Source organism: Morus notabilis, unplaced genomic scaffold (assembly GCF_000414095.1).
Source record: "Morus notabilis unplaced genomic scaffold, ASM41409v2 Scaffold837, whole genome shotgun sequence".
NCBI lineage: Eukaryota > Viridiplantae > Streptophyta > Magnoliopsida > Rosales > Moraceae > Morus > Morus notabilis.
The window spans coordinates 54,231-73,661 of NW_010362771.1; the positions used below are offsets into that span (position 1 = coordinate 54,231).

General features: G+C 33.8%; 1 protein-coding gene across 1 annotated transcript; it reads right to left on the minus strand.

Annotated features, from left to right (window-relative positions):
- Nucleotides 1-250: 250 nt before the first annotated feature.
- LOC21393370 (30S ribosomal protein S1 homolog) lies at nt 251-6,644 on the minus strand. The gene is made up of 10 exons (XM_024168657.1): nt 6,192-6,644; nt 5,126-5,285; nt 4,447-4,508; nt 4,079-4,238; nt 3,870-3,990; nt 2,059-2,140; nt 1,843-1,946; nt 796-874; nt 650-700; nt 251-452 (listed from the first exon to the last, which is right to left on the minus strand). The coding sequence occupies exons 1-10, from the start codon at nt 6,489-6,491 to the stop codon at nt 369-371; spliced, it is 1,203 nt and encodes a 400-aa protein (XP_024024425.1). The 5' UTR covers nt 6,492-6,644; the 3' UTR covers nt 251-368.
- Between the last annotated feature and the right edge of the window lie 12,787 nt (nt 6,645-19,431).

The following is a 19,431-nucleotide window of genomic DNA, read 5'->3' on the forward strand; positions in this document are numbered from 1 at the left end:
ATACGTTTATTTTACCGATTTGAGTTTTCAGTTCTAAATTTCTATAGTTAAAAGCTCTCAGAAAATATCATATCTAACTTATTTACTACAGTTAAAAACTCTCAGAAAATATTACATCTCAATTGAAATTAAAAAATCGAATCCACGAAGTAAACGAGACCTAAGTTAGCCGAGAGTAGGGATCCATATTCAGTTTTTTTTTTTTTTTTTTAAATAAGAGAGAGAGAGAGAGCAAAGAATTTTGGTAAATTTGGCCTATTATCAACCAACCTCATGTACACCTTATAAAGACATTGTTTGATTTCGCATATAAATTCTATACAAAAAAAATACAACCATAGGATAATGGAACAAAAAGCAGATTCTGGTCATGGTACTCGCTCCAATACGCGCTGCAATGCCTTTTTGATACCTTCCTGATCGAGTGACGTTGTCAGTTGTATTTCTTGCACCTGGAACCCCAAAACATATCATATTAGAACAAGAGTAATCTATTCATCACCGTTGAATGATCGCCACATATCTTGTGTGCAATCACATACTATCATAGAGAATGTGGACCAATATATTGAAATTTTGTAATTTCATTCAAGCCTCATAGTGATCATCACCGCTGGAAATATTTAGTGTTTTTCTAATTCGAACTAACCTGTCGTCCCGCACGAGCGAGAAGAGTGAACTTCTGGTTCAAAGTAGGTGCCTGCAGTGATAAGGCAGAAGAATGAAGATGTTCATATTAGAAAGGGCGTGTTCAGGTTATGAGGAATATAAAGTATTGAACAAAAAGGAACTCACGTTGGAAAGCCAAAGCTGAAGGTCCTGAGAAACTACTCTTTTCTCAAATCCTTGGCGAGTAATTCTGACGTCATCTATACTGCGCCATCAAATATAAGTATCAAGCATCAGGCCTTTCAGCGCCAAAGAACTCTCATGCATTGAAAATTTCCATGAAGCAACCAAGTGACAAGTCACAACCCAATTAATGTTCGAAAAGTTGATTTTTTTTGTTCCGTTTATAAGCAAACAAAAATATGACCAAATACTCCAGAAAGTACGAGAGGGCAAAAGCTTGTATTGATTATGACAAGATTATGACCTCAAATAGAGATTTCATCCACGGATAGCAATAGACACTGCACATGCTTAACATGAAAAAGATTTTCTGGCTAGAAAAAGACCCACCAATTGATTATTTACTGGTATTCAAAATTTGGTAAACAAGTTTAGTGTCTGCAGAATTGTTAAAGATCATAATACTAATTAGTTTTAATATTTAGTTTTATTTAATAGGAGATTTATACATGAGGGTAGTTTTCCATTATCAAGTTTCCGTGTTATGTTTTGGGTTAGTTTCCTATTTTGTTATTTAGGTCCCCTATGATTATGGTAGTTTGTAATTCCAATTCAGAGAATGCATATTGGTTCTATTCTTGAGATCATCTGTTCCTCCTATGAGTCCTTGTTCTCTCCCTCAAATCCCTTCTTTTCTGTCATGTGGTTCTATTTATATTCTCTAGTAATTCTTATTCGCTATCTTGGTTCTAATCTTCTCTATGAATTCTCTCCTATTTCATTTCTACATCAATTGTAAAATAGTTCAAACCTGATAGATAAATCATCCTTTCTTGAAATTGAACCATGTCCTAAACTTCACGCGATGGCTTCTTTAGCATGTTCTAGACTAAGACTTCACATCATTTTTGTGTGAAGAATCTATAGGTGTTAACATGGCTATCAACATTAGAAGTGGGCTATGCATAGATGGATTTCTTGGACTAGAATGAAGAAATTAAATTTGAGGCAGGAACAATCTCCATAGACAAAGCAATGCTGGAATCATACCCATCTTCCCGTAGTAGTTCTTCAAATATAGTTTCAAGTCCTGGAAGAGGCTCGATGTTACTGCCATTGCTAATGCTCAACGAGTCAGAACTATCTGAGTCTTCCTGTCACGTGTCAAATTCATCAATATAGAAAGAAAATAAATACTGCATGTTTCTGTGGAGGCAAGCAATTAAGAATATGACTCAAGTTATGAGAAGACATCAGATGACAAACCTGTGGTATTACTTTATCCAAAGTTTCTAGAAGTGGATCTTCTTCCAACTGTTTGATTGACAGAGTAATCCTTGACTTCTCCCTGCATAGAACACTTGATCAAAATTTTCTAGATGCAGTGAAATTCACAAGAGGACAATTAGTAAATCTCAGAGTTAAGCGGTTATAATGTGGTTAGTGAACAGTTTCCTTTTTCCCCCTTCCAGAACAGCAGGGGGCTACCCAAAAAAAAGAAAAAACAAAAAAGAGGAAAGGAAATATTAGAGTTAAGACAACGAGATTTGGCAAAACTTTGTATGGCACTAGATATTTAATAATTATTACACAGGAAAAACAATTACATTTAAATAACTATTTTGGGGCTGCCAAACATTTAATTCGATATTGGATTGTAAAGCAAGAGGTTGGGGAAGGGGATGTATTACAATCCTATTAGATAGAATTGACCCTTGCAAAACCGGCTTGCAAGGGGAGTGAACCCAAGGGCTTATAAACCCACTATTATCTTATAATCATTACATTTGGGATTATAAAAGACCACCCATAGTTCTTCAGCTACTGCTCACCCATTACGCTTGCTAGGGGCGCTATATGTTCTGTACTATAACCAAGTTTAGATATTGTCTACACTTGTTTACTGGAACTGCCTTTGTAAACATGTCGGTTGAATTATCTGTTGAAGCAATCTTCTCAACTTTGGTAACACCTTGTGCTTCCAAACCTCTGATGAAGGGCATTCTGACAGCACTGTGTTTGGTCCTTTCATGGTACATCTACAGTAGGTTGTGGTTTCCTTCTGTGGTAATCCCAACTTGCCAAACAAACCCCGAAGCCAGACTGCTTATGTTGCTGCGATGCATTGCGCCTCAGTGGTTGACAAGGCAACAATTGATTGCAGAATTGGCTTTTAACTGATAACATGGCCTCAGTAATGTTATCTGGGATAGAGTGAAATGTTAGGCAGCCCCTTGTATCCATAGGGCAAAGAGTTTAGGAGCTTTCTATTGTTGATATTGTTAAGAGCAGGGCTCCTTTTTTGTAGAGTAGGCTTTGTTCTTTCCCTCTCCCTCCCCCTCAAAAAGTTTTGAGAGGTTAATCCTTTCAAAAAATATAAACTTTTCATCACAAGGAGGCAAGCACTAAAAGGGTAGGATGAGCGTAAGGATTGTGATAGGTCAAAATATAAAAGGAAAGACAAGATGGACTAAAGGGAAAGATATGGGCTTATGTACAAATCTTAAAAATAAGAACATTAGGTAATAATATGGATGATGGCAAACTATTGCTGACAGATCATTCAGGCATGAAAAAGAAAACGTTAATTAATCGAGTCAGATATACAATAAACAAACCCAAAAAAGACGAAAAAAAAGACAGTTGAACGATTATCTTGTACTTAATGTCAGGAAAGTAAAAAAATATCGGTTCCCTGATTAAGGTTTAAAACCAGTACTTTCTTAGCTAAATTCATCTACAACTAAATATGAGACTTAGTAAATGCTTTGGTACTATTCTAAACATACAACATAACAAAAACTATGAATGGTTATATCAGACTAAAAATTAGCTAATCTGATAATCTTAGAAATATGCATATAATGAATCAATACAAGTAATGGTTATAGGGTTTGTTATATATCTAGAGTGGTAAGATATGACAATTGGGATTCAGCATTCAATTCCTTTTTTGCTGGTGATTATAGGTTATCGAATAGTATGCCTAATTTAGTCCTAAGCGCACTCCTGCTATGGATTTTTCAGTAGTCAACCGAAGGACAAAGTTAGAATATTTGAACATAATCTAAGCTTACCTATCAACAGTAAGAACTTTGACCCTTATATCATTGCCCTCGGTCAGAATGTCTCTTACATCCTGCACAAGATCCCATGAAACCTCCGAAACATGTACTAGTCCAGTGAGATGATAAAGATCTGTTTCAGAATCATTGGATGGAAACTATGAGTTGTGTGATTTTCAAACATAATGTACCTGAGTATTATACAATAGGCGAAAGAATACCATCAGAAAATTGTAAATGAACAAATGCACCGTAGTCCTCCACAGAACCCACTTTCCCTTCAAAAATATCCCCTACTTTAACTTGTTCAGAAAACTTTGACCATTCCGCTTCCTTTTCAGAGAATATCAGCTTCCTTTTCTCCTCATCTGCTTGGATCACCTGAAAATGTCCAAGAATTATAATGTAGGAACGGAAAAACATTCTTTATGCAAAAATCTAAAACTTATTCCATAAATTGCACTGCAAAAGTAAGTAGTTACAGGATCCAAATTAATGTCTTTGTTATTCACCAGGTTTAACTGTTAATTTCGGAAGTTTTACTATTGAATGAATCAAATAAAATAATACTAGCAACTAAGTTCATTACCTTCACTGATATAAGTGAACCAATTAAACTTTTTGCAACATCTTGGGGACCTCTGCGTGGTTCTACATAAGACGATAAAGGAAGTTCAAGAAAAGTTTTATTTAGTCATGCGGTATTTCTCGCTATTGGATACGGAAAATGAGCAGTACAAGAATGGAAAACGCAGAATCTAGGAGGAACACCAAATGCATAAACACAAACTATGGAACACCAAACACAATCACAAACTATGTTTGACAGGTACTTGGTGGCTCCTCCTGAAACACTAAAAATTGTCAAATAACATACAAAACAAGAGAACTATGATGGAAACTACAAAACAAAATGGAAGGCTCTAAAACTCTAGAAGCAAAAATAAGGAAAATGCAATATAGAAAAGATTGAAAGCCTTTCCAGAGTGATAAAGATGATAAGTTTCCTGATTCTATATGACAATTCATGCTCAATGTTACTTGCATCTGTTAAAAGTGAATGTACAACCACAGCCAAAATATACCTTTGGTACATTGAAATTATATCCTGAACCAAAAAATTAATAAAGGAAAGAAAGAAGATTTTTGTATCCTTCGTAGTTTATATCAAACCTTTCTTTTTGAATGTAAACAAGATATAGAATGAAGAACGTTATAAAGCAGTCAGAAAAATTTACACGAAAAGATAATGAGAAAATAAGTTACACCTGTACAAAAATGTGAAGGGCTCAACTGTGGAAACGGGAGAAAACCAACCAAAGAACGAAAACGAATCAGCAATCCTCCACCATTAAACCCTTCAATCCTGCCTTCATATATGAATCCACCCTCATTGTAAGTCCTTGCTGCCTTCCAATCAGCAGACCTCTACTTCTTAGCAGAAACCAAGTATTAGCGCAACAAACTTTATAACTGTCAACAGAATTTAGTTCCAATTGTATATAAGTAAATGAACTCAGACTAACAGAAGGAACTCAGACTAACAGAAGGAACTCAGACTAACAGAAGGAACTCGGACTAACCGTAGGACAATGAAAAACTTAACTCACAACACACTTTATTCTAGCCATGAAATAGCTTCAATTAAGCATTGAAAACTGAAATTAAAAGACAATGTTTGGGATGTCTTATTGGCAAAGTGTTGATTCAAAGAACAAATAAAGATACATACTTCCCACTAATTGTAGTTTTTTTGGGAGAAATGAGATTTGTGAAACAGCTCCAAAGCATTTAAAAACGAAATACTCATAATGTGTTCAGAATTTAGGTGTGGAACTAAAATGCTCAATATAAAAAATTGGGAATGAAATTTTCAATTCTAGAAAAATATAATCAAACTATTGATACAATGCTTTTTCAGACGTTGATGATAGTCAAAAGAAAAAATCTAGGCTATTGAAATGTTTTGTTGTTGGGTCCACCTGGTAAAAGTAGCTCAAATCTTTACAACCCATATTGATTTTCTATCATCCAATGCGTGATAAATTGCCGGCAATCGGCATAGTCCTAACACATGATAAGTTGCCTGCACAGTAGTTCTGGCACTAATTCGGTCAACTATCTATGAATTAACAATAAAAAATCTTCATATTTCAACACTTTCAACTTTTTTTTTTCTTTTTTTTTTCTCATTCTTGTCCAACTACACCACAAAAACAAGTATAACACATAACCCAAGTCTATTTCCCAATTTCCAATAACTCAAAGATACTCAATGAATCTTTTCAACTGCACCAACACCATAAACTAAAATAAAATAAATGTCAAACTCACCCGAGCTTGTCTAATGGCCTCCGTCGAGGCAGGAGATTCTAGAAGAGCAGGTTCAGTCTTGGAGACGTCGCTGGCAGCGCAGACTGGCGATCTCGATTGTCTCCGGCCACGCGATTTCTTTGAATAACTCTTTGACAGACAAGAAGAAGAAGAAGAAGAAGAAGAATGAGGAATCAAGAGAGCAGAAACTGAGAAACAATGGGTAACGGAGGAAGAATCGGAGCTGGTCAAGAGCTGTGAGAGGAAAGAGAGGTGGGGCGGGAGTGAAACAAGAGCGGGCGTTGCAGTAAATAATGGCATTTTGTTTGGAGGGAATGTGGAAGAGAGTAAGGAAGGAAGAAAATAGAAGAAGAAGAAGTGGGTATTTTCTTTTTTGTTATTATTTTTTAATTGGTGATGGATAACATAAGAGAAATGATTTTTGGTTGTTGGTTGTGATTTTCCGGTGTTCTGGTGATCTTGTGAATGAGTATGGCGTGTCATGTCTTAGCCCACACAAGTTGTGTTTATGAGACCCATCCCCTCCCCTTGCATACTACACAAGACCGATGCATGTCACTTTCTCGTTAATGTTATGTTTGGTATGAATGAAAGAAAAAAAGGAAGGAAGGAAAAATAAAATATTTAAGTGAAGAAAGTAAAATAGTAGAATTAAAATTTTTTCTCTTCATGTTATATTAGTAGAAGAGAAAGAAAAATAAAAATAAAATATTAAATTTAAAATATTTTATAATAATATTTTAAAAAATGATGAATAGTAAAAATTAAAATTATTATTTTACACTTCATTTGTCTCTCAAACTTTTTCCCTTCTTTTTTTTGTAAGTTGAGAGAATTTTGGTCTTCTTTCCTCGTCTCTACCAAACAACTTAAAATTTTATTTTTTTCTCTAAAATATTTTCTTTATTTTCTTTACTCTCTCTTTTCTACCCTACCAAACATACTATAAAGGATAGCATAAGCAACTTTTTTTTTAATCATAAAAGAGTGACAAACACATTCATGAAAGTTCATGTTAAAAATTTAAAACGCGCGATATAAAACTATTTCTAATTGCATATTTGACCATTAAAAAAGTAATCTTACAGTTAAAAAAACTTTATTTACTTATAAAGTAAAAAAAAAAAACTTGATTTGTTTACATTTTTATACCCTGCGTTTTAAACTTATTCTATAAATATATTTTTAATTTTTTATCGAATATATACCTTCACATTAAATTTAATAGGCTAATATATACCTTGATTTTTTAATAAATGACAAAAATATCCCTCAGAAGAAAAAATAAACTAAATAATACTTAAAAATTATAAAATTGAGGAAAAAAATTCAAGCAAAAAAACCGAAAAAAACGGAGAATTAGCCCTCCCACGCCCCACGCGTCACCCTCCTAGTGCTTCACAATTGATTGTTGCCCAGCTGTTCATCGTTCCCAAAAGTCTAGTTTTCATTCAGTAGGATAGATGGAGAGGAGGAAGAATACAATAAACTAAATAATACTTAAAAATTATAAAATTGAGGAAAAAAATTCAAGCAAAAAAACCGAAAAAAACGGAGAATTAGCCCTCCCACGCCCCACGCGTCACCCTCCTAGTGCTTCACAATTGATTGTTGCCCAGCTGTTCATCGTTCCCAAAAGTCTAGTTTTCATTCAGTAGGATAGATGGAGAGGAGGAAGAATACAAAGGATTGGAGGGATGAAAAATATAAAAAAATAGAGAAGATTATAATGGCCGTGTTTAAAATTAATTTTATTTTTATTTTTTATATTTTTTTATAAAGAAAAAAAAAATATTTTTAAAACGTCATTTTGACGCAATAAAGATAAAAAAACAAAAATGAAAATGATTTTTTTGTTTAGTATAAAATGAGAGAGAAATGAAAAATAACTTTTAGTCTTTTTCATTTTTTATTTTCGTTTTCTCCTCTCTCAAGTAGAGAGAAAGAGATAGAGACATTAATGAGTTTTTTATACTGAAAACAATCTCTTGATAAAACTGCTAAACGCATTTTCAAAAATAATTTATGTCTAAGATTGAAAACATTTTCATTTTTATTTTTATACAAAAAATAAAATTATTTTAGAACGAGTTCTAAACGCGCCCAATAATCTTTTATGTTATTTAGTAAGAGAAAGAGGAAGTTGAAAGGATAGGTGGTAGTTTTTTATTTAATTACTAAATTGCCTATTTTACTATGTGTTAAGAATTACTTTTGAAGTGTAAAAAGGTCATTTTATTTTAATTTTTAGTAGATTGGTTGAATCCTTCCATCCTGAAGGGAGAGTCTCTCTCTCCATCTCTCCTCTCCCTCCTCTTCTCCTTCTTACCAAATAAGAAATTTACCCTCTCTTTTCACTCCTTTCTCTTTTTCCGTCTCTCCCTCCTTCCTACCAAATATACTCCTAAGGTTCAGGTATGACCTCATTCCTTGTGTTGTGTTTTGTAAATGCAAATAAAAAATTTTAAAAAAATAAAGACAAAATTGAAAAATCGCCACTGTATTTCGTGAAGGAAGATCGGTGATTAGTTTTTTGACACAAAAAATTGGTAAATATTTAGTTGCTTGTTTTTAATAAAAATAAGGGATAAAATCATTTTGTTACCATGTCTTATAGTGAAACACACTTTTGGTACAATGTATTTTTGATAATATTAAAACAGTACCTCAATATTTTTTAAAAAAATCTTCTTGATACCCTAAAGTTGATTCTTGAGACGTAAAATGACCTTAGTACCTTTTTTATTTAATTAACAAAAAAATTAATAAATTTAGAAAAAAAATCATTAACTTTTTATTTTGCTGTTTTCTTTAAAATATTTTGAATACTTTAATTGTTTTTAGATTTTTTTTAAATATTGATTTCTATTTAATTAACAATATGGGTAGTTTGGACATTACACATTTCAAAGATCAACTTTAAGATACTGAGAAGATATTTTTAAAAACATCAAGATACAATTTTAATGTTATTAAAAATATATAGTACCAAGAGCATATTTCGATATAACACAAGGTAGCAAAATGATTTTGGGCCAGTTTGAGATTGTTGTGCTGTTGAAAACTTTCATTATTATTGTGATGTTAGTAATAAGTTATTGTTAGCAAAAGCTTATAGGTGTTTAGTAAATATTTTTATAAAGTTGTTGTAAGAACTAGAAGGAAAAATTTTATTGTTTAGTAAAGTGTGCATAAAATTACTATTGAAATGTATAATGACGAAACTAGACATATTTTATCACACATGTTTATAGTTAGTTTTATTTATATTTTTATGGTCAATATTCATAATATATAAAAATATATTCAAAATTTTATTAATTAAAATAGTTCTTAAAAATAAAATTTTTTATTAAAAGAAAAAAAATAATTCATCTACTTATATTTATTATTGTTATTTTTAAATATTTTGATAATTATTAAAAGTATTTGAATAAAATTTAGCAGAGCATACTTATTAAAGATTTTTAATTTTTAAATAATTATTTTAAAAATATTTTTTAATTTGGTATGAAAAAGTGAAATAGGTATATTGAGAATTAAGTATTATTATTAAGGTTAAGTAATTGCTGACATGCTTCTCAAATTCTATTGTTTGACAGTACCTTTTAAAAGTTACTGGACAAAAGCATGATTTTTCAAACACCCTAACCTGGTGTAACTTCTTTAAAAGCTAAAAGCAACCTTTGAAAGCAATGTCAAACGGGCTCTTTATCCCAAAAACTAATACAATAATTTTTACCCACCAAACCAAATTCTAAGATGATTAAGCCAACAATTCGATTAGAGACGAGAGAGAGAAATTCAAATCAAAAGCATTAGATTGATTTGAGAACGAGCATCAAATCATAGCTGAAAAGAATCAATGAATCAAAAAATCCTCAGAGTCTAATCAAGCATATCATTGTCAAGTTCACCCGATTCAACGGCTACTCCGTCAAGTTCAACCCCTTCTACGAGTCTCGCCATGACCTCTCCCCTTCCTCCTCCACTTAATCCATCTCTCATCTCGCCTCCTCCTTCGCCGTTGATGGTGTCTACGATCCTTCTTAATCTCTTTTTAACTCTTTGTGGAGTGATACGGCACTTAACTCGTCTTCATTACCTCAGCCTCTTATTAAGGTGAAATGCAATTATGGTCATGTCATAGGAGTATACTATTTAAATAAAAGAGGCAATCATCACATCATACTGATCATTCATGTCACAAAAGTTGTAACGCCCTCCGGAATTAAACTTGTTTAATTATGATAATTGTAGTTTATTAGTGTGCCTAAATTGATTTCTTAATTAATCATGAACTTTTAAATTTATTTTTGGTAATTGCAGTTTCACCCCTCTTTACTTTTATTTGTCTTTCTTTATTATTTCATTTCCTCATTTTATTTTCCCTTTTCTTCTTTTCTTTTCCTTCTTTCTTTCTTTTTTTTTCCCTCCTCTCCCGTAACCCTCTCACTCACTCACACTCTCTCTTAGTCTCTCCCTCTCTCCCTCACCGAGCTCTCTCTCTCTCTCACCCATCCCTTCCTCTCTCTTTCTTTCAAGTTTTCCCTCTCTCTCAAGAACGTTCTTGAAACGGATTTGAAGAAAAACAGAGATTTCTAAGAGATTTTCAACATCAAAGCTTGGATCGAGGTAAAACTCTTTGAAACTTACTTTAGATTTTCAGATTCAGCTTTGTGGAACTCGTTTTAGTCGAGTTTGGTGATTTTTGGTTTAAATTTTGTTTTCGAATGGAATTCGAATGGGATTTGGTGAAACCTTGATGAAAATTGGGGGTTTTCGATTCTTTGGACCCCATTTGTTGATTTCAAACTGGATCTATACATTTTCCTTGAGAATATGTCAAAATCGGACCCAAAATTGCAAGTTTTGGCTTTGTTCCTCGCGAATCGGCCATTGTTGGCCTGGAATTTTTCCCCACCGGTTGACCGGTCCGGTCGACCGGTCACCCTTCCATAGGTCGACCGATCCGGTCGACCGGTCACCTCTCCACCGGTTGACTGGTAGAGTTACACTCCTCTGTCACCGGTCGACCGGTTCCCACTGAAACCGACCCTAAACAGCCCAAAAAACCATGTTTTGACCCCGAAACTTGAGGTGGGATTGACCTAACCTCATTTGAGAACTCAAAATGAGTGGATTAGCCACATGAATCCTTATTTTCCCTTCGATTCTCCGGAATAAATCTTCATTGTCAAAGAATCATGATTTGAATTAAGAATTGTTTATGAACATTGATTTTGAACTATGGCACACTAATATGATACAATTGCATCTAATTAAACAAGAATGTTTGGTGAGAAATATCAAACTCTAAATTGTTGATTTTGATGGGAAAGTTAGTGGCACGATTAGAATTGGAGCCTCGAAGGAAAGCGGAGGCTAGGAGAACGGAAAGCTAAACCAGGTTTGATATCCAAAAGGTAGGATATTCTTGTCCATATCCTTGTTAGCCTTACTTTAAATGGTTTTAGCCAATGAAAATGTTTTAGAACAAAGCATGTTTAAAGAAAATTATTTTTAAGGAAATAGCATGAGAATGCTATTAAGTTTTCCAATGATTTTAGAAATGAGATTTTAAAGAGTATCATTTCTTAAAATGAAATATTTAAGGAATGATACAACGCATGGTGACCACAGAGATCAGGATGTGGGAATCGCATCCTTGGGGGTAGGTCTTGAAACCCGTATGGATCCACTTCTTGTTTAGTGGAATTATGGCTCTACACTTTTCATAGATAGACATTTTTACCGCTTCTTGTTTAGTGGTATGATGAGCTGCACACTTTCATTATACAGATATTTTCTACTGTGAGTATTTCCTTTTCTAAAAAGGGATGATCGGTTCCGGGTGTATATCTTCGGACCGTGAGTACCTTTATTTTAAATGCATTATAATATTTTATCCTACTGGGCCTTTCGCTCACATTTTCCTATTTTTAAATGTATTAAACCCCTCCAGGCGACGCCAGAAGTAGTGCGGAGTAGGTAGCTATTACCGGCGACGTGGACTTGTTTCAAGATAGCGAAGAGTTGTATTTCCTCTAATCCCTTATCTCAAGGCATGTATAAAAGATTATGGATTGTAAACTTAAATATTACTAGACTGTGGTTGATGTCACATTTACTCTTGTTTATATTCATGTATGCTAAACACCTGTGGGAATTCCTGACATGATACCAGGGACGTGGTTTTAAACTGGTTTGATTGGAAATTTCACCACCGTTCTTGAATTAAATTTCTCTTGAATGAAAGGGGCTCGTTTGGAAATACCTGGATGTTTTGGATTTGAAAAATTAAATTATTTGCAACGTTAATTGCTAATCACTCTCTTTAATAGGTTTAAGTTTCTAAATGAGCCTCCACGTCACTAACCCCGGTTTGGGGGCGTGACAAAAGTATACTAATGTAAAATACTTTGAAGGACATGCATTTCAAAATACTCATCACTCACATCACAAAGAATTGTACAATACAACAGACAACTTCTCAAGCATATCTTTTAAAAACTACTCATGCTATAGATGAGATTTGTACTCACTGGACGATTACAACTAGTGTTTAATTATAGCAAACTAGATCCTCAACGTCGTAAATTATGTGTTCAAGTTATACCGACAATTACAGTCAATTCACTCTCAACTTTTGACTTATTTTACTTAAGTCTTATGAGTTGTGCCTTATCAACATTTGAATTAAATTAACCTAACTACTTTTCCTTATTCTAAGTTTAGAACATTCTCCAATTGACTTAACTAATTAATTTCTTCAATTAACAAGTTAATTTATTTCTCAGCTTTATCAACCAAACAAGTTAATTTATTCACATTTCTTAATTCATTTCATTTTCTAACTTTAATTAATTAATTCATTGTAATTAATTAATTATCCATATTAATCATTTATTCATAAGTCTTAGAATTAACTTAATTAATATATGTAGAATTCCCAAAATTTACATAATCAATTTCTGTAAACGTTTTTTTCTCTAATTCTCCTGACGTTATTGATCTCCTAACTTATTTAGTCTTAGCCTAACTCTTTAACCTTTTTAAGAGTCAGGTTGGATGGCCTAACTTCTAGATCTTACTTTGTCATCGAGGAGATTAGTGCTCGAACTTTGGACGAGCCGTCCGTGACCACCTAAAAATACTGAGTTTTTGCCCGATGCCCGACCCGACCCGCCCAAAATATTTGGGCCGCCCGCCCAAGCCCGAGAAAGCCCATGAACGGGCCGTGAGCTTATATTTGGCTACCCGAGCCTGGCCGGGCAGCTCGAGCCTGCCCGAAATGCTTGAATTTTTTTTTATATTTTTTAATTTTATAATTATTAAGTTATTTTGTGTTAAAATTATATAAAAACTAAAATCAACAGTCAACACAATTTAATAAATTAATTTTTAAATTCGTATTTCATGATTACCTCGTTAAAAACCTTACCAAGAAAAACCCAATTGAGATAAAAATTGGGTAAGGAAAAAAGAGTGCAATCATTATGTGACGAATTACAAATTTTACAAACTTACAAAGTTATACAATTACAATGTTAAAAGCAAATATATATTTACAAATTACAAATTTACAATTTAATTTGAAGCTGAAGGATCGTCTTCAAAATTAAATGTTAATCTATTAAATTCATTGATTTATTCTTGACTTGCCGGTGAAATTGTATCTTGTAGACGTTGATCGGCACGATCCCAATCCTTAATGCAGACCAAGGCTTCAACAATGTCCCTTTGCAATGCATTTCGGCGTTCCTCAAGTATTTGTCCGGTCGTACTGAAGGCTTGTTCGGATGAAACAGTGGAGACTAGGATCAAAAATATATCCATTGCAATTCGAGTTAAGATTGGCCAAGTTAATGCTCGTGCCCTCTACCATTGAACTAAGTCAAACGATTCTGTAATACTGTCGACTACTAAGCTCTCACTGAGGTACGCCATAAACAAGTTGAAGTTGTCGCCGCCGCTGCCACCTATTGATGAAGAACCACTCACAACAGTGTTGGAACTTTGGGCCGGCCCAAGGCTCGAATTTTTTAGGCTCGGCGGGCAGGCCCATTTGCCGGCCCGTCCAACTTAAATTTTCGGGCTCGAGCTCGGGCAGCCCGAAAATGATCAAGTCGCCAGAGCCCACCACCGTGTTATCACCGTCAACCACCGTCTGCCAGAATGTTTTTGAATTTTTTCGGTCAGGCCCGATTTACCCAAACTGGCCGAAGCTCGAAACCTGACCAACGGATAATTTTTCGACCGTTGGAGCTCGACCCGACCTGAAGCCTGAAAAAGCCCGATCCCAACGGCTAGTTTTTTTACTGTTGCCTAATTTTCTGCCCGAACCCGACACGCCGAAAAAAAAACTGACCGTTGGATCCGAATTTCGGGGAAAAAATTAATTTTTTAACTAAAAAATTTTCCTATAAATACCCCCATCCCCCACACATTTTTCTCACTCAAACTCTCTCAATCCCTCTCACAATTTTTTCAAAAACTATCATATTATCCTAAAGCTCTCTCTCTCAAATCGCTCTAATTTTTTTGTAATAGATTCTTTTGGTTATAGTGGTATTCTAGTTGATGCCCAACACAACGTGAAATAAGGGCAATTTCCTACTAATGAATTTGTTACATAGGAATCTAATAATCCGAGCCCTGGTGGACGTACTGGAGGTCGTTGTCACAATGGTGGTGGTGGGTGTGGAGAAACAGCGAGTGCAAGTGTGACTGCGTCTACAAGTGTTGCAACCTCTAGGAGGAAATGCAAGTGCACCTCGACAGTTTGGGATCAGTTCGACACAATTGAAGAGATTGACAATGAAGGTAACACTAAACATATAGCTCAGTGTAAATATTATTTATCTAAATTACAAGGTGACATTATTCACGGCACCACACACTTGAGAAGACACTCCGAAAAGTGTCTTCAAAAGCTTAGCCAGTCCAACGGACCCGAACTCCGCCAAACACAATTATCTTTTGATCGTGTAATCGGTGGTCTAACCAGTTGGAAATATGATCTGCAAGTAGATCGTATAGAAGTTGCGCGAATGATAGCTGCATTAGATCAACCACTTAGTTTTGTAGGGCATCATAATTGACAACGATATATTAAAATTGTACATAATCATAATGCACAGTTCACTTGAAAAAATACTCTTAGGAAAGATTTATTAAAATTATTTTAAAAAGAAGAAGAAGCCTTAATAAACCTATTACACTCGACTAGCGGGTGCGTTGCGTTAACATTAGATATTTGGTTTGTCGTTGCCAATAAATATTATTTAGCTGGAACTGGACATACTTTAAAGGATTCAATTTAGCTAAGAGAATATTAAATTTTAAATGTGTTTTAGGATCACATAGTGCAGATTTAATATATAATACAATTTTAAATGTAATTGATGAATTTAGATTACGAGATAAAGTAATAGTTATAATATTAGATAATGCTAGTGTCAATATAAAAGCAATTGAGTTCTTTGAAAATGAATTAAGTGTATTCGGTGACGGCACTATTTTCCACCAACGTTGTGCATACCACGTAATAAATTTAATAGTTAAATCCGGTTTAAAAGAAATGGGTACTCACATTAAAAGAATTAGAGATAGTCTTGTATGGATTCAATGTAGTAACCAAAGACAAGAATATTGATTTAGGTTCTTACAAGCATTAAATATACCTCCTAGAGCATTAGCGTTTGATATGCGTGTAAGATGAAACTCAACTTATATAATATTTCAACAATGCATCCCTTATAAGGATGCTATAACAAACTATATGCGTGTAAAATTAAGAGTATAACATATAGACGCATATGATTGGCAAATTATTAAAGTTTTTAATTAATTTTTAGGTAGGTTTCATGAAGTTACTTCAAAGCTTAGTAGAACATATTACCCAACATCACCTTTAGCTTTAGGTGAACTTTTAAGAATTAGTATTTTATTTAGTGAATATAGGGCGGACCCAATGTTAGGAGTTCCTATCCATTCTATGGAAAACATTTTAAAAAATATTGGTCTAAGTTGCCTTTGTTATATGGTTTAGGTACCATTTTTTATCCTAGATTAAAATTAGACAGTTTAGAAAGTGATTTAGAAAACTTATGTGAATTGTTTGGCATCAATTGTTCGGACCAATTTCCAACAATAAAGGAAAAAATATTTTCGATCTATAGTAAATATGAGAATAGGTTTAGAAGCACAAAGTCTGAAGTACAGGAACCGCAACAACAAAATAAAAACCCGCATTCATTCTTGAATGTTTTCGGGTTGAAGAAGAAGAAGAAGACAACTCAAACAAAAGTTGGGAGTGGATTTTCATCAACAGGTGGCAGCAGCGGCTTCAACGAGCTTATGGCGTACCTCAGTGAGAGCTTAGTAGTCGACGATACTACAGAATCATTTGACTTAGCTCAATGGTGGAGGGCACGAGTATTAACTTGGCCCATCCTAACTCGATTGGCAATAGATATATTTTCGATCCAAGTCTCCACTGTCTCATCCGAACAAGTTTTTAGTACGACAGGACGAATACTCGAGGAACATCGAAACGCATTGCACATGGACATTGTTGAAGCCTTGGTCTGCATTAAGGATTCGGATCATGTCGATCAATGTCTACATGATACAATTTCGCCGGCAAACCAAGAATTGATCGATGAATTTAATAGATTAACATTTAATTTTGAAGACGATCCTTCAGCTTCAAATTAAATTGTAAATTTGTAATTTGTAAATACGTATTTGCTTTTGACATTGTAATTGTATAACTTTGTAAGTTTGTAAAATTTATAATTCGTCACATAATGATTGCACTATTTTTTCATTACTACGTTTTTATCCCAATTGGGTTTTTCTTATTAGATTTTTAACGAGACAATCATGAATTACGAATTTAAAAATTAATATACAAAATTAATTTATTAAATTGTGTTAATAATGTGTGTTGAATATTAATTTTAGTTTTTATATAATTTTTTAACACAATAACTTAATAATTATAAAAATTAAAAATATAAAAAAAATTCAGGCATTTTGGGCTGGCCCGGTCAGCCAAATACAGGCCGGCGGCCCGTTCACGGTCTTTCTCGGGCTCGGGCGGGCGGCCTAAAAATTTCAGATTGGTCAGGTCAGGCATCGGGCAAAAACTCAGTATTTTCGGGCGGTCGCGGGCAGCCCGTCCTAAGTTCCAGCACTAACTCCTATATTCTGTTTGAGTTGTCTTCTTCTGCTTCTTCAACCTGAAAACATTCAAGAATGAATGCGGGTTTTCATCTTGTTGTTGTGGTTCCTGTACTTTAGTTTGTGCTTCTAAACCTATTCTCATATTTACAAAAGATCAAAAAATGGTTGGAAATTGGTCCGAACAATTGATTCTTAAAAATTCACTTAAGTTTTCTAAATTATTTTCTAAGAGTATATTTTACTATAACAAATGGTACCAAAATGATTTTATCGCAAAACACATGGAAAAAAATTACCGTAAAAAACATTCATAACATAAAAAAAGAACCAAACACTTAAAAAATAAAAAATAGAGAAAGTAAAAAAAGAAAAAAAAAAGGGAAGGGGGTTTACCACGTGGCAGTATGAAAAGTGCTCACTAAATAACTTTTGATATGATAGAAATTATGCAAAAATAATCAAGTAGTGACACATTTAGAGAAAATTATTTTAACCCTTGAAAGAAAATTAAATAGAAGCATGATCAAAAGAAAATTACTTACATGGGAGTAAAGTGAGAAAAATTTTAAAAAACTCATGTAAAAAATTAAATTGCAAAAAGTTCACAAAATAATAAATAAAAATTAAAAAGCAAAACATTTAAAAGATACAAATATAAAAAAAAAAAGAAGGGAAAAAATAGAGGACAGGCCACCACGTGACAACCTCAAAAGAAAATATTATTACTAATATTATTACAAGAGTTTTCGCTCGCTTATATATTATTAAATTAATTGTGATACTTAACACTGATATTTTTTTAATTAGTGGAGGAAAAAGTATTGAACATTTAAGTAACATGGTACCAAGATGCAGTGGCTTTTTGTTTTGCCGATCCAAGAAGCGGTGGCTTTTGTTTGTACATCAACGTTCACTTCAAAAGTATGGAAATTCATAGGAACAGACAAATTGTTAACTAGTGTGAAGGAATTGATATTATTCATAGGAGTTGATATTACGATCGGCGCCGGGGTTTGTAGGAGATTTTTCGACGCTCAAATCAGGAAAGTATCTTAATGTTGGCTAAAAAGAATGAAAGAATTAAGATAAAGAAGAAGAGAATTTAGAGATTGGCCCTCTTGTTGTTCTCATTACTTTCTATTTATATGACACATGTCATGATTAAATAAATATTTCTAATTCACTCCGATCATGACACGTCATCATCCATTTTCTTTTAGAGTTTCTCTAAGGATATCCCTTTTTTGAAATTCCTTCAGAGGTCTCCCTCAGTAGAAAAGATCGCTTTTCATTCCGTTATTCACCTTTACAAGTGTCATACCCGGATTGAACGCATTTATTAAAGATGATAGTGGGGTGTGTGCCACTGTACGAAGATTCTCCTTCTAATACAAGTCATCCCCGCTATCTCCCTCAATCTTGGTCTATGTTGCCTTCTTAGCATCGGAGTTCTCTGTCGACCTCGCTCTCGCTCTCGATCTCAGTCTCAGTCAGTCCACTTCAGTCAAGGTCACGTCCTCTCTCAATCGAGATAGGATTCAGTCTGCGGTTTAGTTAACACATTCGACTTGGGTTTTAGTACCTTATTCCAATTTCGTTATGTGACATGTGTCGTGATCTCAAAAGTCTTTGAGAAAATCCCCAAATAGGCTCTGATATTCATGAATGGATATTCTACATGTTTATCTTGGTTCACTAAATGATTATCTAGCGCAGAAAGAATTATCTTGTTGGCTAGTACGTGAAAATTCCATAATAATACTCAACGTTCTTTGCAGCATATGACAAAGCCTTCCTATGAAGTATCATGTGATCAAGTGAAGAAATAAAAGAAAATTAGAAAAAGAAAAAAAAAACACTTTTAATTTATTAGAGAACATCTGAATCTCCCTGCCAATAGCTTATCGAAACTTTTTTTTTTTTAATCATTACCTGTCCTTTTGCCTTGTAAATTTCTTCAGCCTTTCTTCAGTGAAAAAGGGCGGCAAAAAAAAAGAAAAAAAAAAAAAAACGAAAATAAGATGAGAAAATCATCCATAGAAGCTCA